Raw genomic sequence first — 20568 nt, 5'->3', positions numbered from 1 at the left:
TGCTCACAATCTGCTGAAAGTTGACGTGATCCGTGGGAAAGAAGTGAAATGTGTGTGTGTCCGTCAGAGAGTCGGTCCTCCAGATGATGCAGGCCGGTCAGAGAGTGGTTGATAACCCTATCTACCTCAGCGACATGGGAGCAGCGCTGACAGGAGCAGAGTCCCAGGAGCTACAGGACGTCCTGGAAGAGACTAATGTGAGTGTCTCGTGTTTAAAGGCCTGTAGGGACTGTTTGTCCACTCTGTGGAGACGTCCTGGAAGAGATCAATGAAACCTTTAGGACTGTTTGGTCCTAGAAGAGATCAATGAAACCTTTAGGGCTGTTTGGTCCTAGAAGAGATCAATGAAACCTTTAGGGCTGTTTGGTCCTAGAAGAGATCAATGAAACCTTTAGGGCTGTTTGGTCCTAGAAGAGATCAATGAAACCTTTAGGACTGTTTGGTCCTGGAAGAGATCAATGAAACCTTTAGGGCTGTTTGGTCCTAGAAGAGATCAATGAAACCTTTAGGACTGTTTGGTCCTGGAAGAGATCAATGAAACCTTTAGGACTGTTTGGTCCTAGAAGAGATCAATGAAACCTTTAGGACTGTTTGGTCCTGGAAGAGATCAATGAAACCTTTAGGGCTGTTTGGTCCTAGAAGAGATCAATGAAACCTTTAGGACTGTTTGGTCCTAGAAGAGATCAATGAAACCTTTAGGACTGTTTGGTCCTAGAAGAGATCAATGAAACCTTTAGGGCTGTTTGGTCCTAGAAGAGATCAATGAAACCTTTAGGACTGTTTGGTCCTAGAAGAGATCAATGAAACCTTTAGGGCTGTTTGGTCCTAGAAGAGATCAATGAAACCTTTAGGACTGTTTGGTCCTGGAAGAGATCAATGAAACCTTTAGGGCTGTTTGGTCCTAGAAGAGATCAATGAAACCTTTAGGACTGTTTGGTCCTGGAAGAGATCAATGAAACCTTTAGGACTGTTTGGTCCTAGAAGAGATCAATGAAACCTTTAGGACTGTTTGGTCCTAGAAGAGATCAATGAAACCTTTAGGGCTGTTTGGTCCTAGAAGAGATCAATGAAACCTTTAGGACTGTTTGGTCCTAGAAGAGATCAATGAAACCTTTAGGGCTGTTTGGTCCTAGAAGAGATCAATGAAACCTTTAGGACTGTTTGGTCCTGGAAGAGATCAATGAAACCTTTAGGACTGTTTGGTCCTGGAAGAGATCAATGAAACCTTTAGGACTGTTTGGTCCTGGAAGAGATCAATGAAACCTTTAGGGCTGTTTGTCTGCTCTGTGAAGACGTCCTGGTTGATCAGGCATCAGGTAGTCCTGATCGTCATGTCTCAACTCAAACATACTGCTCTTTCTATTCAGATAAATGATAATATCTGAAACACTATTAAGGTAAATTCTCATTTTCTTTGTGTGGTTACAATGATGGGAATAAGTGGTTGATTTGGTAAATGCACTGTAGACATTACACAGCCTGTTCTAAACATACAGTTTATGTCTTTATTTGAAGTTCTTCTAGTGATGAGTTGAAAGTGTGCAGGCCTTTGAAACCCATTGCTGTGTGTCTGCAGATCCCGAAGCGCCTCTACAAGGCTCTGTCTCTGCTGAAGAAGGAGTACGAGCTGAGTAAACTGCAGCAGCGCCTGGGCCGAGAGGTCAGAGATCATCACCAAACACGTGAGCACTTCCCTGCTCACCGCCTCAGGCTTCATGTGTGTCCTGCTCTGCTCTCAGGTGGAGGACAAGATCAAACAGACCCACAGGAAGTACCTGCTGCAGGAGCAGCTCAAGATCATCAAGAAGGTAGAACAGTCTGTCTGTCTGTGAGCCTGTGTGTCTGTCTGTCTGTCTGTATGCCTGTCTGTGAGCCTGTCTGTCTGTCTTTACATTTACATTGTTCCTGTAAGTTACACCAGTGCAACTTCCAAATGAATAATCCTCCGTCAATTGAATCAACATCAACAGCCCTTGCACCGCTTTTGTTGTCTAGTCACTGTATATAAGTATTTACAGTGTACATACTGTAGCGTGAACGGTGGTCTTGCCAGAGAAAGAGGAGGGTAGGGGGGAGAGTAGGAAAGGCAAGACCTCGCACCTAACTCGGTGGCACTCCGTCGGCTAATTATCCTAGTGATCCCGGAGGAAATAATAATCCTCATCCGATATTGGCATAACGCCTTCGGTCTTTTATCTCACCCCGTGCTAAATCGTTAGGTTTTTGTGTTATTTTCAAATGAAGTTATAGATTTTGTCGAGGGTGTTTTACAGCTTGCGCTCTAGGTCCCCTGCGGTAGGCTGTAACTCCTCCCAACCCTTATCAAGCGAGTACGTATATCGTCTACACCTTCTCTCTACCTATTTTGACACCATCTCATCGTTATGACAAACACTGCAAAAGTCTTCACCCAAAGATACTTACCTTAAGTCTCTTTGGTAGATTCAGTCGTCACCTCTATCTCACGGTGGATGGACAGGGAAAGAGGGTTTAAATTGTTTTAAAGAACCAGAACCTTTTGTTTGGTTTCAGTACCTTCCAAAGGGAAAGGCTGAGTTTTTATTCAAAGTTTATCTTAGATACAAAAAATTAAATTCAATCAAACAGTTTATAAGTCACAAGTAACTAAGAGAAGAGGTTAAGTTTTTAGAGCTGGTGAGTGAACACCTCTTCTCTCTTGTCTACTCCTGCACAGAATTGCCAGGCACCCCCCTCCTGATAGCAGAAGTTTCTTCCAGACTCTAAAGCTGGAGACCTGTCCCAACCCGATTTTTCTCCTTTTCTAGTAAAGATGCATATTAAGTAACTAAGAGGAAGGGTTAAGTTTAGAGCTGGTGAATAAACACCTCTTCTCTCTTCTCTAATCCTGCACAGAATTGTCAGGCACCCCCCAAAAAACATGCATTCCTACCCCCTCTTTTATACACCAGAATACATAAATCATCCTGTCACCAGAGTTGGACAGAGGAGGTTTCACTACCTTATTTGGTAATACTGCCAATGCATGCTCTTTAACAAAGGAGAGAACATTTAACACATCTCATTCAAAAAGAGTATATAACATAGCAACTTATAGCGTCCTATATATTTTATGTGGTCTAATCACAAACTATAATAAAAATATAAACCAAACAGCATATATATATTTAAATGGTTATATAGAAAAAGAAAATGATTATACGGTTATAATAGTTAGACCTTTTTACTTTCATATTTTTCCTCGGACACTCAACAATACTTATATACACAATGAAAAGTATATGCAGTGTACATAAGTATGTACACTGTATATACTTTTCATTTTTGCACTTTATTTATTGTTTAATTTCCTAATTGAATAGGCTCTACTGTTTTATGTATATATTGAGTATTTTGCATTCCTGATATTTTTTGTGTCTTATATGTAAATTGCTTGCTACTATGACAAACTAATTTACCCATGGGGATGAATAAAGAATCTATCCATGGATGGATGAATGGATAGATGGATGGTCCGACAATCCGTCCATCTATCATATTCCATCATATAACACTGTCATAGGTATTATTTGGTGTGATGCATAAAAGGGCCCCTTATTTACCATTGTGTGTCTCCCTCCAACCGCCCAGACCACTCTGTGATCATGACTACAGGTGATGTAGTCACCACTCTGTGATCATGACTACAGGTGATGTAGTCACCACTCTGTGGTCATACCATGACTACAGGTGATGTAGTCACCACTCTGTGGTCATACCATGACTACAGGTGATGTAGTCACCACTCTGTGGTCATACCATGACTACAGGTGATGTAGTCACCACTCTGTGGTCATACCATGACTACAGGTGATGTAGTCACCACTCTGTGGTCATGACATAACTACAGGTGATGTAGTCACCACTCTGTGGTCATGACATGACTACAGGTGATGTAGTCACCAGTCTGTGGTCATACCATGACTACAGGTGATGTAGTCACCACTCTGTGGTCATACCATGACTACAGGTGATGTAGTCACCACTTTGTGGACATGACTACAGGTGATGTCGTATCTTCCTGACGTGCACAGTTGTGTGTGCTGGGTGATTTCAGGAACTCGGTCTGGAAAAGGAGGACAAAGACGCTATCGAGGAGAAGTTCAGAGAGCGGCTCAAAGAGAGGACCGTCCCCGACCACATCATGGACGTCATCAACGAAGAACTCAACAAGCTGGGGCTGTTGGACAACCACTCCTCAGAGTTCAAGTTGGTCTTGTTTACTCTGGTGTCCCTCTAGATTACTCAGAGATGCTGAACAACGGCACTGGAGACATTCATTAAGATTATCATTTGTTTTAGAGATGTTTTTGACCTAACTTTAGTTTTGTCTGAGTTCAACATCTGTTAGGTTTTTGAATGAACAACGTAACAGAGTTACAGCACATTCCTTGAATATGACCGAAATTATTCATATAATGAGTAGTATACGCATGGAACACGATCCAGATAGCCACGGAACATGAAGCAGAAGGAGGGAGAGAGGAGGGGTATCCTTACAGATGCTTGAATCTAGTTCACTGGTTATTTTCAGCTGTCATTATTAATCTGCATGACAATGAAGGTTTGTGAAGTGTTTCATAATCCTGTGGCCTCCTGCTGCTCTGTGGCCTTGTGGTTCGGCTAGCAGGAGATCCTCTACTGCAGCTAATGGCAGAGCGGCTTGAGCGACGCTCATCCTGACATTCTGCTCACTGTTCAGATCTCCAGACTGATCTTTTTCTTTCTAGTGCAATATTCAGCACACCATAAAGTAGACAATGAATATGAGACATGAGTTAAGGTTAACTACTATACGACATAGGACACATGAATATAGATTCACACGCTTCCAGTGGTTGTAAGATGCAGAGAATAGTCAGGATATTGCAGCAGACGGCAGTGAAGAGGAAGACTGAAATATTCCATTAAAAAATGCTTTTTACACATTTTAATGAAGGAATGCTCGACTCCAAGGTACACTGACTGTAGACTAAACTTGAATGAATGTCTATCTGTATATAAGAGACTTGGTTAGCAATACAGAGCATTGTCATCTGAATAACTCTACAACATGTCCTGTGTTTCAGTGTGACCCGTAACTACCTGGACTGGCTGACCAGCATGCCCTGGGGAACCAACAGTGAAGAGAACGTCTCACTGGAAAGAGCCAAAGAGGTTCTGGAAGAAGATCATTATGGGATGGATGATGTAAAGAAGCGCATCTTGGTGAGTGAATGCACTCTAACACATTTAAAGAAGAAACACAGCTGTTTCACTTGGATGTAAATGTTCACATCTTGAACCACAATTCAAAAGCTGTGGAGCTTTCTCTTGTGGAAATGAACTTCCTCTTGGTCTCTGCAGGAGTTCATAGCAGTGAGCCAGCTGCGCGGGTCTACCCAGGGCAAGATCCTGTGCTTCTACGGCCCTCCAGGGGTCGGGAAGACCTCCATCGCCCGCTCCATCGCCAGAGCCCTCAACAGACAGTACTACAGGTTCAGCGTGGGAGGCATGACTGATGTGGCGGAGATCAAAGGACACAGGTCTGCAAGGCTACACTTTATACTGGAACCTATTCTTCATATATCGTGCATTCCAAGTTGGTGAAACCCGGTGGCATGGCGTTCTGTGTGTCCAGGAGGACGTATGTTGGAGCGATGCCAGGGAAGATCATCCAGTGCCTGAAGAAAACCAAGACGGAGAACCCTCTGGTGCTGATAGACGAGGTCAGTGGTGGGAGGAGTTCAATATTAATATTTACTGTCTGCAATGAAAAGATTCTTACTGGCTACTTGTTGTAAACTGGAGTTACTTGGAGACGACTAAGATGAACTTTACATGAACTACATGTTATAAGAAGATATTCAGATATTCCTGATTATGAATTCCACAACTATCAGTGAGGAGGAGACACTTAGTGGAGAGACAGAGGACTGAGAGCGGAGGGCAGGGTCTCCTAGTCCTGGAGGGGAGGGGCTGGCAGAGACCTGCATGGACCTGGAGAGACCTGCATGGACCTGCATGGACCTGCATGGACCTGGAGAGACCTGCATGGACCTGGATGGACCTGCATGGACCTGGATGGACCTGGAGAGACCTGGAGAGACCTGGATGGACCTGCATGGACCTGGATGGACCTGGAGAGACCTTCATGGACCTGGATGGACCTGGATGGACCTGGAGAGACCTGGATGGACCTGCATGGACCTGCATGGACCTGCAGCTGTGGGTCCTGCAGGCAGCAGGTGGGGTGTGGAGGAAGCTGGAGGTTCTAACAGGATGATCAATGAATTCAATTGCAGGTCATTTTCAACACAAAACTAAAACATTCCTGAAGTCAGATTTTACTTTGAATCCCAAGGAATGTAAACAAGCAACAAAAACAATTCTCTGGGCGGATGATGACATCTTCACATGAATCAGATGATTTGGTCCATCAACGCTGACTGTTTGAGCACCAGGATGTAAACAGAGTCCTGATGGCTCCAGGACCACGATGGATCCTGGACCACGATGGATCCTGGACCACGATGGATCCTGGACCACGATGGATCCTGGACCACGATGGATCCTGGACCACGATGGATCCTGGACCACGATGGATCCTGGTCTCTGAAGACGTGGGCTCAACAGTCACAACCTCCCGCTGCTTTCATCCATCTGGTTCTCCTGTGACTGAACACCAGACAGCCAGCAGCATGCTGGGTAGTGGAGGAGCCTCAGGGTCCAGCTGGTTATCTTAGCTCCTCCTGGTGGGTCTAGTCCTGCAGGTCTTGGTGGGTCTAGTCCTGCAGGTCTTGGTGGGTCTAGTCCTGGTGGGTCTAGTCCTGCAGGTCCTGGTGGGTCTAGTCCTGCAGTCCCAAGCTTACTCTTCAGATGTTGGACTCTGTTGCTCTCCTGAAGGTCTCGTCCTTCTCTCCCTGTTAAAGGCTTTTGGGAGTTTTCTGATCTGGTGTGAGGTCCTGGACAGGATGTAAAGTCCTCTGAGGATACTTGGTGATGTTGGGCTATACATAATAAATGTAATGTATACATAGTGCATATTCTACTGAGTCGGTCACTACCTGCTCACCAGGTGGATAAGATGGGTCGTGGTTACCAGGGAGACCCCTCCTCCGCCCTGCTGGAGCTTCTGGACCCGGAACAGAACGCCAACTTCCTGGACCACTACCTGGACGTCCCTGTGGACCTGTCAAAGGTAGGAGAGCTCCTCGTGTCCGCAGCAGCTTCATGGAGCTCCTTGTGTCCACAGCAGCTTCATGGAGCTCCTCGTGTCCGCAGCAGCTTCATGGAGCTCCTCGTGTCCGCAGCAGCTTCATGGAGCTCCTCGTGTCCGCAGCAGCTTCATGGAGCTCCTTGTGTCCACAGCAGCTTCAAGGAGCTCCTCGTGTCCGCAGCAGCTTCATGGAGCTCCTCGTGTCCGCAGCAGCTTCATGGAGCTCCTCGTGTCCGCAGCAGCTTCATGGAGCTCCTCGTGTCCGCAGCAGCTTCATGGAGCTCCTTGTGTCCGCAACAGCTTCATGGAGCTCCTTGTGTCCTCGCAGCAGCTTCATGGAGCTCCTTGTGTCCTCGCAGCAGCTTCATGGAGCTCCTTGTGTCCGCAGCAGCTTCATGGAGCTCCTTGTGTCCGCAGCAGCTTCATGGAGCTCCTCGTGTCCGCAGCAGCTTCATGGAGCTCCTCGTGTCCGCAGCAGCTTCATGGAGCTCCTCGTGTCCGCAGCAGCTTCATGGAGCTCCTCGTGTCCGCAGCAGCTTCATGGAGCTCCTTGTGTCCGCAGCAGCTTCATGGAGCTCCTCGTGTCCTCGCAGCAGCTTCATGGAGCTCCTTGTGTCCGCAGCAGCTTCATGGAGCTCCTTGTGTCCGCAGCAGCTTCATAGAGCTCCTTGTGTCCTCGCAGCAGCTTCATGGAGCTCCTTGTGTCCTCGCAGCAGCTTCATGGAGCTCCTTGTGTCCGCAGCAGCTTCATGGAGCTCCTCGTGTCCGCAGCAGCTTCATGGAGCTCCTTGTGTCCGCAGCAGCTTCATGGAGCTCCTCGTGTCCGCAGCAGCTTCATGGAGCTCCTTGTGTCCTCACAGCAGCTTCATGGAGCTCCTTGTGTCCGCAGCAGCTTCATGGAGCTCCTTGTGTCCTCGCAGCAGCTTCATGGAGCTCCTTGTGTCCTCGCAGCAGCTTCATGGAGCTCCTTGTGTCCTCGCAGCAGCTTCATGGAGCTCCTTGTGTCCGCAGCAGCTTCATGGAGCTCCTTGTGTCCGCAGCAGCTTCATGGAGCTCCTTGTGTCCGCAGCAGCTTCATGGAGCTCCTTGTGTCCGCAGCAGCTTCATGGAGCTCCTTGTGTCCTCGCAGCAGCTTCATGGAGCTCCTTGTGTCCTCGCAGCAGCTTCATGGAGCTCCTTGTGTCCTCGCAGCAGCTTCATGGAGCTCCTTGTGTCCGCAGCAGCTTCATGGAGCTCCTTGTGTCCGCAGCAGCTTCATGGAGCTCCTTGTGTCCGCAGCAGCTTCATGGAGCTCCTTGTGTCCTCGCAGCAGCTTCATGGAGATGACATCATGTGACTTTTCTTCTGCTCCATAAAGATCCTGTTCATCTGCACGGCCAACGTGACGGACACCATCCCAGAGCCGCTCCGAGACCGCATGGAGATGATCAACGTGTCTGGATACGTGGCGCAGGAGAAGCTGGCCATCGCTGAGGTGATTATGGTTATTATGGTTTTTATGGTTCTTATGGTTATTGTTAACAGTAACCATGAATATAAATTAAAGTAAAACATGGATATGAATTTCTATTGCTCTCTCCAGAGGTACCTGGTCCCTCAGCTTCGCTCTCACTGTGGTCTGACGGAGGAGAAGGCCTCCATCTCCTCTGAGGCGCTCAGTTTGCTCATCAGGCAGTACTGCAGAGAGTCGGGGGTTCGAAACCTGCAGAAACAAGTTGAAAAGGTGACTGCACATATTTCATTCTTAACCAACAACACACCTACATATATTCCAGACATCTCACATCCTCCAGGGTTTCTCTGCGTCTGACCCTCTTTGTTGTCCTCAGGTTTTCCGTAAAGTGGCGTTCTGCATCGTCAGCGGGGAACAGACCGGCGTGACGGTTACCCCCGACAACCTGCAGGCCTATGTGGGGAAGCCCATCTTCACCGTGGAACGGATGTATGACATCACTCCTCCAGGGGTGGTGATGGGGCTGGCATGGACCGCTATGGGTGAGAGAGAGAGAGAGAGAGACACACACACACACACACACACAGAGACAGACACACACACACACACACACACACACACCCACAGAGACAGACACACACACACACACACACACACACACACACACACACACACACACACACACACACACACACACACATAAAGGTGTCTTCTCTTGCAGGAGGGTCCACGCTGTTCATGGAGACTTCTCTGCGCCGGCCTTCTGGAGGAGCGGACCCTAAAGCAGACGGGTCCCTGGAGGTCACAGGTCAGTCCAGAGGAGCGTTAGTGACACTGAAAGCACACGCATGACCCACGCAGTCTGTCTTCATATGTTCTATCATAGAAGCTGTGTACAGCCTCATTTAGTCTGGAATGGTGTAACGTCTAGTTCTACATGATTTATGCGTCTTACCTCCTGTCTTTGAAGGAGCCAGGTCTATGCATGTTGTTATTATTATTATTATTATTATTATTGTTATTATTATAGCGGTTATTATTATAGCTGTTATTATAGTTGTTAATAGGTAACGTGTTGTATGCATGTTATTATTATAGTTGTTATTACTATAGTTGTTATTATAGTTCTTGTTATTATAGTTATTATTATATCTGTTATTATTATTATTATACATGTTATTATTATAGTCATTAATAGGTAACGTGTTGCTCCTCTGCAGGTCAGCTGGGTGACGTCATGAAGGAAAGTGCAAAGATTGCTTCAACCTTCGCCAGAGTCTTCCTGATGACCCAGGAGCCAGACAACCTGTTCCTGGTCAACTCTCACCTGCACCTGCACGTCCCTGAGGTAACCATGGCAACACAGGGTTCCTGCACTCAGCTCCTACTGGAGGCAAATGTAGACGCACTCTGATTATAACACCCGGCTTCAGCCTCTTTGTTCCCTTTGGTCGATCAAACATCCAGTGTGGCTGGCAGCAATGTTCCTGTTTGTGCTCCCAGGGGGCGACTCCCAAGGACGGCCCGAGCGCCGGCTGCACCATCGTCACGGCACTGTTGTCCCTGGCAACCAACCGGCCGGTGCGCCAGAACGTAGCCATGACCGGTGAAGTGTCCCTGACCGGCAAGATACTGCCGGTCGGCGGAATTAAAGAGAAAACTATCGCTGTGAGTACAAGACGGTTTCCCAGTCTCCCATACCTCCTTTCCGTACAGGGGCCCAGCAATACAACCTGGTCTCCAGCGGGGACCGGGTCTCCAGCGGGGACCGGGTCTCCAGCGGGGACCGGGTCTCCAGCGGGGACCCGGGTCTGCAGCGGGGACCGGGTCTGCAGCGGGGACCCGGGTCTCCAGCGGGGACCGGGTCTCCAGCGGGGACCCGGGTCTCCAGCGGGGACCCGGGTCTCCAGCGGGGACCCGGGTCTCCAGCGGGGACCCGGGTCTCCGGCGGGGACCCGGTCTGCGGCGGGGACCCGGTCTGCGGCGGGGACCCGGTCTGCGGCGGGGACCCGGGTCTCCAGCGGGGACCCGGGTCTCCAGCGGGGACCCAGGTCTCCAGCGGGGACCGGGTCTCCAGCGGGGACCCGGGTCTGCAGCGGGGACCCGGGTCTCCAGCGGGGACCCGGGTCTCCGGCGGGGACCCGGGTCTCCGGCGGGGACCCGGGTCTCCGGCGGGGACCCGGGTCTCCGGCGGGGACCCGGGTCTGCAGCGGGGACCCGGGTCTGCAGCGGGGACCCGGTCTCCAGCGGGGACCGGGTCTCCAGCGGGGACCCGGGTCTGCAGCGGGGGACCGGGTCTCCAGCGGGGACCCGGGTCTCCAGCGGTACTGAGGACAGTCTTTCCTGGACAGTGGGCATTGCACCCCTCTGCCTGAAGGGGGCACAATGCCCACTGTTTGCGGGGTTTGTGGCCCCAGATTAGAGGTCTTGTGAAGCTGACAAGACCGGCGCTCTGAACCAGCTTCACTTCCTGGACCATTAGAGCCGGCCCTGCGTGCCGTTGCGGTTCACACAGAGAGAGCCAACCTTTTCAATCTGTATTCTCTTGTAAAGATTCAAACGGGTCCCATTAGCTGGGTGCATCATTATGTGAAAGCTCTCCCAAAGCCGTTGAAAAATGTAAAATGAGTATCATGTAGTGTTTTTCTGTGTCGGCGTCTTTTTCACTTTCCTTCGGCGGCCTAGAGGAAAAGCGCTGCATCTTTGTTCAGAGTAATCTGAGCATTGGACATGCTTCTAGTTCAGAGGTGGGCAAACTACGGCATTTTAATCCGGCCCGCCGAGTATTATAATTATTATAACATTAAAAAAAAAAGTTATAGTAAAGACCGCTGTAGCGCTTCTCCGTTCCCAAGTTCAGTTTCCTGAAGCACGATGACCACAACAGACCAGCGTTGATGTTTCTTCATGAGTATTTACTGCACAGCCTCTTTCAGGCTTCTGGTGTGTTCTTCTGCAGCAGAAAGACCGCTGTAATGCCTTCTGCTGCGCACACGGCTCTGCTGCAGAAGAACACACACACCAAAAGCCTAAAAGAGGCTGTGCAATCAATAAGCAAGAAGAAACATCAACGCTGGTCTGTTGTGGTCATCGTGCTTTGGGAAAATCAAGTCGGGAGCAGAGAGGCGTTACAGCAGTTTGTAGCGCCGTGCGGACCGCTGCCTGCCGAGTTCTGCTGGACTAGAGCGACACACAACACTTGCTGTGCTGCTGGTCCATTCCACCCCTCCCCCACTGATCCCACAGACAAGGCCACACTTTTTTATTTTTTTTATTACCATAATATACCGCAAACCACTGAAAAGCTCCACTTCTTAGCGGTCAGAATCCTTTTTAATTATGTCGTAAAGCGTTAACTTTAGAAGCATTACGGTAATATGAATCACTTTCTGTCGCCGGAGACAGGGTTTGTACTACAACAGTTTTAGAGTTGTAAATGAACTGACAGCTGCATGCAGAGTATTTTTCCTCAGTATAACTAACATAACTAACCACATTCCACCCTGCGCGCTCATGTCACGTGACATACAGGGTTCTGTCTGTCAGCCTCCTGCAGTGATCCCTTCTGTCACAATGAGTGGACCCAAGAAGAGACAAGTCCACAGTGAGTGCAGAGTCTTTAATTTGTAGGCTGCTAAGTATTTTTTCACCGAAGTACGATCAGAGGCAGTATGTCTTATTTGCCAAGAAACCATTGCAGTATTCAAAGAATACAATATTAGCCTCCACTTTTCCGCCAAGCATGCTAACTATGCTAGCCAACAGTCAACGACAGAACGGGCGGCTACTGCTAAGAGGTTGGCAGCCAATTTAAAGAGTCAGCAAAATATTTTTCTCCGCCAAACTGCTATACAAGAATCAAGCATCAAGGCAAGTTTTTTGCTAGCATTCAAATTAGCAAAAGCCAGCAAGCCTTTCTCTGAAGGAGAGTTTTTGAAAGAATGTATGGTAGAAACAGCAGGTCTCTTATGTCCAGAGAGCAAAAACTAATTTGAAAAATGGAGTTTATCAGGCAGAACAGTGACTCGGCGTGTAGAACAAATTGATGAAGATTTAACCAGCGAGTTGAACAAAAAAGCTGAGTCATTTACGTTATATTCTCACACCGCCCCCTGCCGGCCTCGCCGTCCTCCAGTGTAGAGCCACGGGTCTCCCACCGCCCAGCACCCCCTGTGGCGGACCACAGGCTCCCCACCTTCCCTTTGGCTCCAGTGATCTGTTTTACCAGATACTCATACTCTCATGTGGTCTGCATTTGGGTCCTAAACATTGTCCTCCCGTGACAGGTTCACACAAACACTCTCCATCCATCTGATACTGGCCCGGCCCGTCTGTCAAATGTTTTTATTCAATGTGGCCCCTGAGCCCAAAAGTTTGCCCACCCCTAGTTGAACATCTCTGGGATGAAGCCAACGGATTTCTACTGTGAGCCTGACAGCCGGCAGAGGTGACGGTTACAATATGGCAACCCTTATCGTACAGACGGCCTTCTGCAGGACTGGATGGAGACTCTCCTCCAATAATGAGCATGCGTTTTAGGTTTTGTAACCCAGGTTCAAGAGGCAAAGGCGGCACCTTCTATTAGACTTCCTGGGTAATACTCCTCCAATCAAGCACGCATTTGCCCTCTGAAATAAGGGTTGGAGAGGGCTCCACCTGTGCTTATAGGACCTGGGTTACAATATCTTAACCTTTGTTGTAAATCTACGGGACTCTCTGGGTCCACTGGGGGAGCCGGTGAATGCACCTTGTGAGTGAGTGCAGGTTAGTGGTTGCAGACAGTAGGGGGTCCCAGCCGACCCAGACAGTAACTGCACCAGGTGGAGCCTGACCCTGCAGGGGTAAAAAAGACAAGCGCTAGACTAATGTTTACGGTGTCTGGATACTAAAAGGTACCGCGGTACCCATACATGAAAACTATACGATTTAGTTTTTTATTATTATCGATCCTTCATTAAAATAGCGCAGATCAGAGCGCACTCACTGCCCCGCTCCCTGTCATCCTGCCTGCACGCATTGACTGCATGGAGGCGGGGCTTAAGGAGGCGGGGCTTAAGGAGGCGGGGCTGCTAGCGCTCACTCACAGCGAGAGATCAGGGGAGACATGATGGCCTCGTCTTGTTGGAACAAAAGATGCCTGAAGTGAAATCTGGAAGTACTTTGGATAAATTACAGACTGAAGGAAAGCTCACTGACACAGAGACCATCTGAAGGAAAGCTCACTGACACAGAGACCATCTGAAGGAAAGCTCACTGACACACAGACCATCTGAAGGAAAGCTCACTGACACACAGACCATCTGAAGGAAAGCTCACTGACACACAGACCATCTGAAGGAAAGCCCACTGACACACAGACCATCTGAAGGAAAGCCCACTGACACACAGACATCTGACAGAGACCATCTGAAGGAAAGCTCACTGACAGAGACCATCTGAAGGAAAGCTCACTGACACAGAGACCATCTGAAGGAAAGCTCACTGACACACACAGACCATCTGAAGGAAAGCTCACTGACACACACAGACCATCTGAAGGAAAGCCCACTGACACACACAGACCATCTGAAGGAAAGCCCACTGACTCACAGAGACCATCTGCAGGAAAGCTCACTGACAGAGACCATCTGAAGGAAAGCTCACTGACACACAGAGACCATCTGAAGGAAAGCTCACTGACACACAGACCATCTGAAGGAAAGCCCACTGACTCACAGACCGTCTGAAGGAAAGCCCACTGACACATAGAGACTATCTGAAGGAAAGCCCACTGACTCACAGACCGTCTGAAGGAAAGCCCACTGACTCACAGAGACCGTCTGAAGGAAAGCCCACTGACTCACAGACCGTCTGAAGGAAAGCCCACTGACTCACAGAGACCGTCTGAAGGAAAGCCCACTGACTCACAGACCGTCTGAAGGAAAGCCCACTGACACACAGAGACCGTCTTAAGGAAAGCCCACTGACACACAGAGACCGTCTGAAGGAAAGCCCACTGACACACAGAGATCGTCTGAAGGAAAGCCCACTGACACACAGAGATCGTCTGAAGGAAAGCCCACTGACACACAGACCGTCTGAAGGAAAGCCCACTGACACAGAGACCGTCTGAAGGAAAGCCCACTGACACACAGACCGTCTGAAGGAAAGCCCACTGATACACAGACCGTCTGAAGGAAAGCCCACTGACACACAGACCGTCTGAAGGAAAGCCCACTGACACACAGACCGTCTGAAGGAAAGCCCATTGACTCAGACAGTCTGAAGGAAAGCCCACTGGGCAGTCTGAAGGAAAGCCCACTGACTCACAGACCGTCTGAAGGAAAGCCCACTGACACATAGAGACTATCTGAAGGAAAGCCCACTGACTCACAGACCGTCTGAAGGAAAGCCCACTGACTCACAGAGACCGTCTGAAGGAAAGCCCACTGACTCACAGACCGTCTGAAGGAAAGCCCACTGACTCACAGACCGTCTGAAGGAAAGCCCACTGACACACAGAGACCGTCTTAAGGAAAGCCCACTGACACACAGAGACCGTCTGAAGGAAAGCCCACTGACACACAGAGATCGTCTGAAGGAAAGCCCACTGACACACAGAGATCGTCTGAAGGAAAGCCCACTGACACACAGACCGTCTGAAGGAAAGCCCACTGATAGACAGACCGTCTGAAGGAAAGCCCACTGACACACAGACCGTCTGAAGGAAAGCCCACTGACACACAGACCGTCTGAAGGAAAGCCCATTGACTCAGACAGTCTGAAGGAAAGCCCACTGGGCAGTCTGAAGGAAAGCCCACTGACACACAGACCGTCTGAAGGAAAGCCCACTGACACACAGACCATCTGAAGGAAAGCCCACTGACACACAGACCGTCTGAAGGAAAGCCCACTGACACAGACAGTCTGAAGGAAAGCCCACTGGGCAGTCTGAAAGAAAGCCCACTGACACACAGATCGACTGAAGGAAAGCCCACTGACTCACAGACCGACTGAAGGAAAGCCCACTGACACGGAGCCATCTGAAGGAAAGCCCACTGACACACAGACCGACTGAAGGAAAGCCCACTGACTCACAGACCGACTGAAGGAAAGCCCACTGACACGGAGCCATCTGAAGGAAAGCCCACTGACACACAGAGGCAGTCTGAAGGAAAGGCCACTGACACACAGAGACCATCTGAAGGAAAGCCCACTGACACACAGAGACCGTCTGAAGGAACGCCCACTGACACACAGACCGTCTGAAGGAAAGCCCACTGACACACAGACCGTCTGAAGGAAAGCCCATTGACTCAGACAGTCTGAAGGAAAGCCCACTGGGCAGTCTGAAGGAAAGCCCACTGGGCAGTCTGAAGGAAAGCCCACTGGGCCGTCTGAAGGAAAGCCCACTGACACGGAGACCATCTGAAGGAAAGCCCACTGACACAGAGAGGCAGTCTGAAGGAAAGCCCACTGACTCACAGACAGTCTGAAGGAAAGCCCACTGACTCACAGACAGTCTGAAAGAAAGCCCACTGACTGACAGACCGAGTGAAGGAAAGCCCACTGACTGACAGACCGAGTGAAGGAAAGCCCACTGACTGACAGACCGAGTGAAGGAAAGCCCACTGACTGACAGACCGACTGAAGGAAAGCCCACTGACTCACAGACCGTCTGAAGGAAAGCCCACTGACACAAAGAGACCGTCTGAAGGAAAGCCCACTGACACAGAGACCATCTGAAGGAAAGCCCGCAGACTCACAGACCGTCTGAAGGAAAGCCCACTGACACAGAGAGACTGTCTGAAGGAAAGCCCACTGACTCACAGACCGTCTGAAGGAAAGCCCACTGACTCACAGACCGTCTGAAGGAAAGCCCACTGACACACAGAGACCGTCTGAAGGAAAGCCCACAGACTCACAGACCGTCTGAAGGAAAGCCCACAGACTCACAGACTGTCTGAAGGAAAGCCCACAGACTCACAGACCGACTGAAGGAAAGCCCACTGACACAGTCTGAAGGAAAGCCCACTGACACACAGAGACAGTCTGAAGGAAAGCCCACAGACTCAGAGACAGTCTGAAGGAAAGCCCACTGACTCACAGACCGTCTGAAGGAAAGCCCACTGACTGACAGACCGACTGAAGGAAAGCCCACTGACTGACAGACCGACTGAAGGAAAGCCCACTGACTGACAGACCGACTGAAGGAAAGCCCACTGACTGACAGGCCGTCTGAAGGAAAGCCCACTGACTGACAGGCCATCTGAAGGAAAGCCCACTGACTCACAGACCGTCTGAAGGAAAGCCCACTGACTCACAGACCGTCTGAAGGAAAGCCCACTGACACACAGAGACAGTCTGAAGGAAAGCCCGCAGACTCACAGACAGTCTGAAGGAAAGCCCGCAGACTCACAGACAGTCTGAAGGAAAGCCCACTGACTCACAGACCGTCTGAAGGAAAGCCCACTGGGCAGTCTGAAGGAAAGCCCACTGACACACAGACCGTCTGAAGGAAAGCCCACTGGGCAGTCTGAAGGAAAGCCCACTGGGCAGTCTGAAGGAAAGCCCACTGACTCACAGACCGTCTGAAGGAAAGCCCACTGGGCAGTCTGAAGGAAAGCCCACTGACACACAGACCGTCTGAAGGAAAGCCCACTGACACACAGACCGTCTGAAGGAAAGCCCACTGACACACAGACCGTCTGAAGGAAAGCCCACTGACACACAGACCGTCTGAAGGAAAGCCCGCAGACTCACAGACCGTCTGAAGGAAAGCCCACTGACACACAGAGACCGTCTGAAGGAACGCCCACTGACACACAGACCGTCTGAAGGAAAGCCCACTGACACACAGAGACCGTCTGAAGGAAAGCCCACTGACACACAGAGACCGTCTGAAGGAAAGCCCACTGACACACAGACCGTCTGAAGGAAAGCCCGCAGACTCACAGACCGTCTGAAGGAAAGCCCACTGACACACAGACCGTCTGAAGGAACGCCCACTGACACACAGACCGTCTGAAGGAAAGCCCACTGACACACAGAGACCGTCTGAAGGAAAGCCCACTGACACACAGAGACCGTCTGAAGGAAAGCCCACTGACACACAGAGACCGTCTGAAGGAAAGCCCACTGACAAAGAGACCGTCTGAGGGAAAGCCCACTGGGCAGTCTGAAGGAAAGCCCACTGACACACAGAGACCGTCTGAAGGAAAGCCCACTGACACACAGACCGTCTGAAGGAAAGCCCACTGACTCACAGACCGTCTGAAGGAAAGCCCACTGGGCAGTCTGAAGGAAAGCCCACTGACACACAGACAGTCTGAAGGAAAGCCCACTGACACACAGAGACCGTCTGAAGGAAAGCCCACTGACACACAGAGACCGTCTGAAGGAAAGCCCACTGACACACAGAGACCGTCTGAAGGAAAGCCCACTGACACACAGACAGTCTGAAGGAAAGCCCACTGACACACAGAGACCGTGTGAAGGAAAGCCCACTGACACACAGAGACCGTCTGAAGGAAAGCCCACTGACACACAGACCTAGTGGCAGAAAGAAATGGTTGCTGCAAACACTTCTCAGTGCCTTTCCTGGCAGCAGCACTGGAACCCTGATCACCTTGTAATGGTTATGGAGGATCCTGCCACCGGCCCCCTCTGGAGCCAAACCCGCAGCCATGGACAGATTGGGCAGTGTGCCTATAGCCCGTCTTCTGAAACAGAGCCCCTCAGAAGCTCCCCAGGGTCCAGACCTGGGCGCCATCATCTGAGTCATTTCTGCGTACCAGGGCTAGTGGAATAACTGCTCTCGCCTCTGCAGCAGGAGAGGGACGGGGCGGAGAGGCGTAAGCAACTTTCTTAGCCATGGCACTTTGCAAATGTGTCCATCCACAGGGAGGATCCTTCTGCTGTGGCAGGGAGAACCATTTTGGACATGGGTTGGCGAATAGATCCACTTCCGCTTCATACCCTGTATGTAGAATGTTGGATCCTTCCAACGGTCAACTACTTATGATAATATGATAATATAAGGTTAATGCAAGAGTCCCTGATTGTTGCTCAGGGCCAAAAACCTCCAATATGTCATAACTTCTTATGAAGCAAAGAAGCAGTTTTCGCCCGACATGAGTAGAGTTGTGTGGTTTGTCTTGGGCCGGCTGCACCATCACGAGGGCCGTGGGCCGGGTTCTGGTCCAGAGGAAAAGTCTTGGGTAACAAGTATGGGGGTGTAGAATAACCACATTTTAATTTCAGGTTCATTTGAACTTCTCTAAGCACAACCATGTGCAGAGGGTTGATAAAAGGATTAGGAGTTACTGACATGTTTCTGTTGGATGAACTGACATTACACGCCTTAGATGCCGTCAGGGCAAACGTACCGTTGTTAAAGTCATTTTGAAGTGTGTATTTCCTCAATCATCTGAACTGGATCTTGTTCCTCAGGCCCGTCGTGCTGGTGTGACCTGCATCATCATGCCAGCTGAGAACAGGAAGGACTTCTCTGACCTGCCCGACTACATCAGCGAGGGCCTGGAGGTCCACTTTGTGGACCACTACAGCCAGATCTACCCCATCGCCTTCCCACAGGACCAGTCTTAACCCGCGGCACGAAAACCAAGCCAGGTGACTCGGACTGCTCCTTCTGGTGTGTTACCGGATGAGAGGGCCACCTGGTGGGAGGTCTATAGAGGAGCAGCTGACTCATCGCTCATGAGAGAAGACCACCTGGCTGAGCTGAAAGATGGACGTACACAGTGAAGTCATGGTGGTGAACACTGGCCATCACAGGATGTGATGTCATCATTACTGACACAGCTCTCTCTATATAGGGCGTGGAGGGACCCTTTCACAGATTTATTGTATTATTTTTTATTAATCTCGGCCAGATGTGAAGATGATATTGAAAAAAAATTAAATCATAAAAGCAACTCTGCCGACTGCTTTTATCTTTACCTACCTGTGAGTTTTTGTTTCAGCGTCATCCCATTGTCTGGACTGTTAAATTAAATGTATTTAACTAACAGAAACTACAAGATGTAATCATGCAATGCACAGGTCCGGTTATAGACAAATGTTAAAGATGCTTATTAATATACATTTAAATAATTAGATAGAATATACTATGGTCAATTGGGACATCTGAATATTACTTAAATTATTAACTATATCCAGAAATGACCACATTTACACCACTAGTATTTATTTTATTTTGTGAAGCACTACACATGTTTGTATGGAAAGTACTATACAAGTAAAGAGTGACATGAAATACAACAAATTAGTGCTGAATGTGATATAATTTGCATTAAACATGATTATAGCGTTTTAATTGGATGTCGCCTTCAATACCAAAACAGTCTCCAGGAGGCGGTTAGATCATCTGAAATAACTACAATCATGAACCTCTACATGTGTAGTCCAGCCATGGTTTGTGGTCCCAACTGTCACGCCACTTATTGGTAACACTTGTCAAAACGAGTACGTACAGTCTTAATACTATGTACATGTGTGTCTTAATACTATGTACATGTATGTCTTAATGTACATAGTTGTCCTGTGAGGGTCCAGCAGGGACGGTCCCGGTTCGGGAGAAAATGTTTTCATGGGATGAAGTTTTGGTCCTGATGGACTCAAACAGGTTTTGGGGAGGGTGGTCAGCCACAACATTCTGGTCCGCCTTAGGGTCTCTACAGGGTCTCAGGGTATCAGAGTCTCTACAGGGTCTCTACAGGGCCTCAGGGTCTCTACAGGGTCTCAGGGTATCAGAGTCTCTACAGGGCCTCAGGGTCTCTACAGGGCATCAGGGTCTCTACAGGGCCTCAGGGTCTCTACAGGGCCTCAGGGTCTCTACAGGGCATCAGGGTCTCTACAGGGTCTCTACAGGGCCTCAGGGTCTCTACAGGGTCTTAGG

At 49.5% G+C, this 20568-nt stretch overlaps 1 protein-coding gene across 1 annotated transcript in view; it reads left to right on the top strand.

The window, feature by feature from the left end:
- Positions 1–19872, top strand: part of lonp1 (lon peptidase 1, mitochondrial) — a gene marked incomplete at its 5' end in the record, with an annotated part of 35768 nt that extends 15896 nt beyond the window's left edge. Inside the window, 15 exons of the mRNA XM_079221455.1 lie at positions 68–197; positions 1577–1660; positions 1740–1808; positions 4076–4227; positions 5088–5226; positions 5365–5543; positions 5639–5726; positions 7076–7198; positions 8574–8690; positions 8799–8939; positions 9046–9211; positions 9391–9477; positions 9890–10017; positions 10173–10337; positions 19101–19872. Coding sequence (XP_079077581.1) covers positions 68–197; positions 1577–1660; positions 1740–1808; positions 4076–4227; positions 5088–5226; positions 5365–5543; positions 5639–5726; positions 7076–7198; positions 8574–8690; positions 8799–8939; positions 9046–9211; positions 9391–9477; positions 9890–10017; positions 10173–10337; positions 19101–19256 — 1924 coding nt within the window. The 3' untranslated portion in view covers positions 19257–19872. The remainder of the gene's footprint in view (positions 1–67; positions 198–1576; positions 1661–1739; positions 1809–4075; positions 4228–5087; positions 5227–5364; positions 5544–5638; positions 5727–7075; positions 7199–8573; positions 8691–8798; positions 8940–9045; positions 9212–9390; positions 9478–9889; positions 10018–10172; positions 10338–19100) is intronic.
- Positions 19873–20568: the final 696 nt, after the last annotated feature.

Source organism: Taurulus bubalis (assembly GCF_910589615.1).
Source record: "Taurulus bubalis genome assembly, chromosome: 7".
Lineage (NCBI taxonomy): Eukaryota > Metazoa > Chordata > Actinopteri > Perciformes > Cottidae > Taurulus > Taurulus bubalis.
The sequence above is the reverse complement of the archived record's forward strand: the minus strand, read 5'-3'. Positions and strand labels throughout refer to the sequence as shown.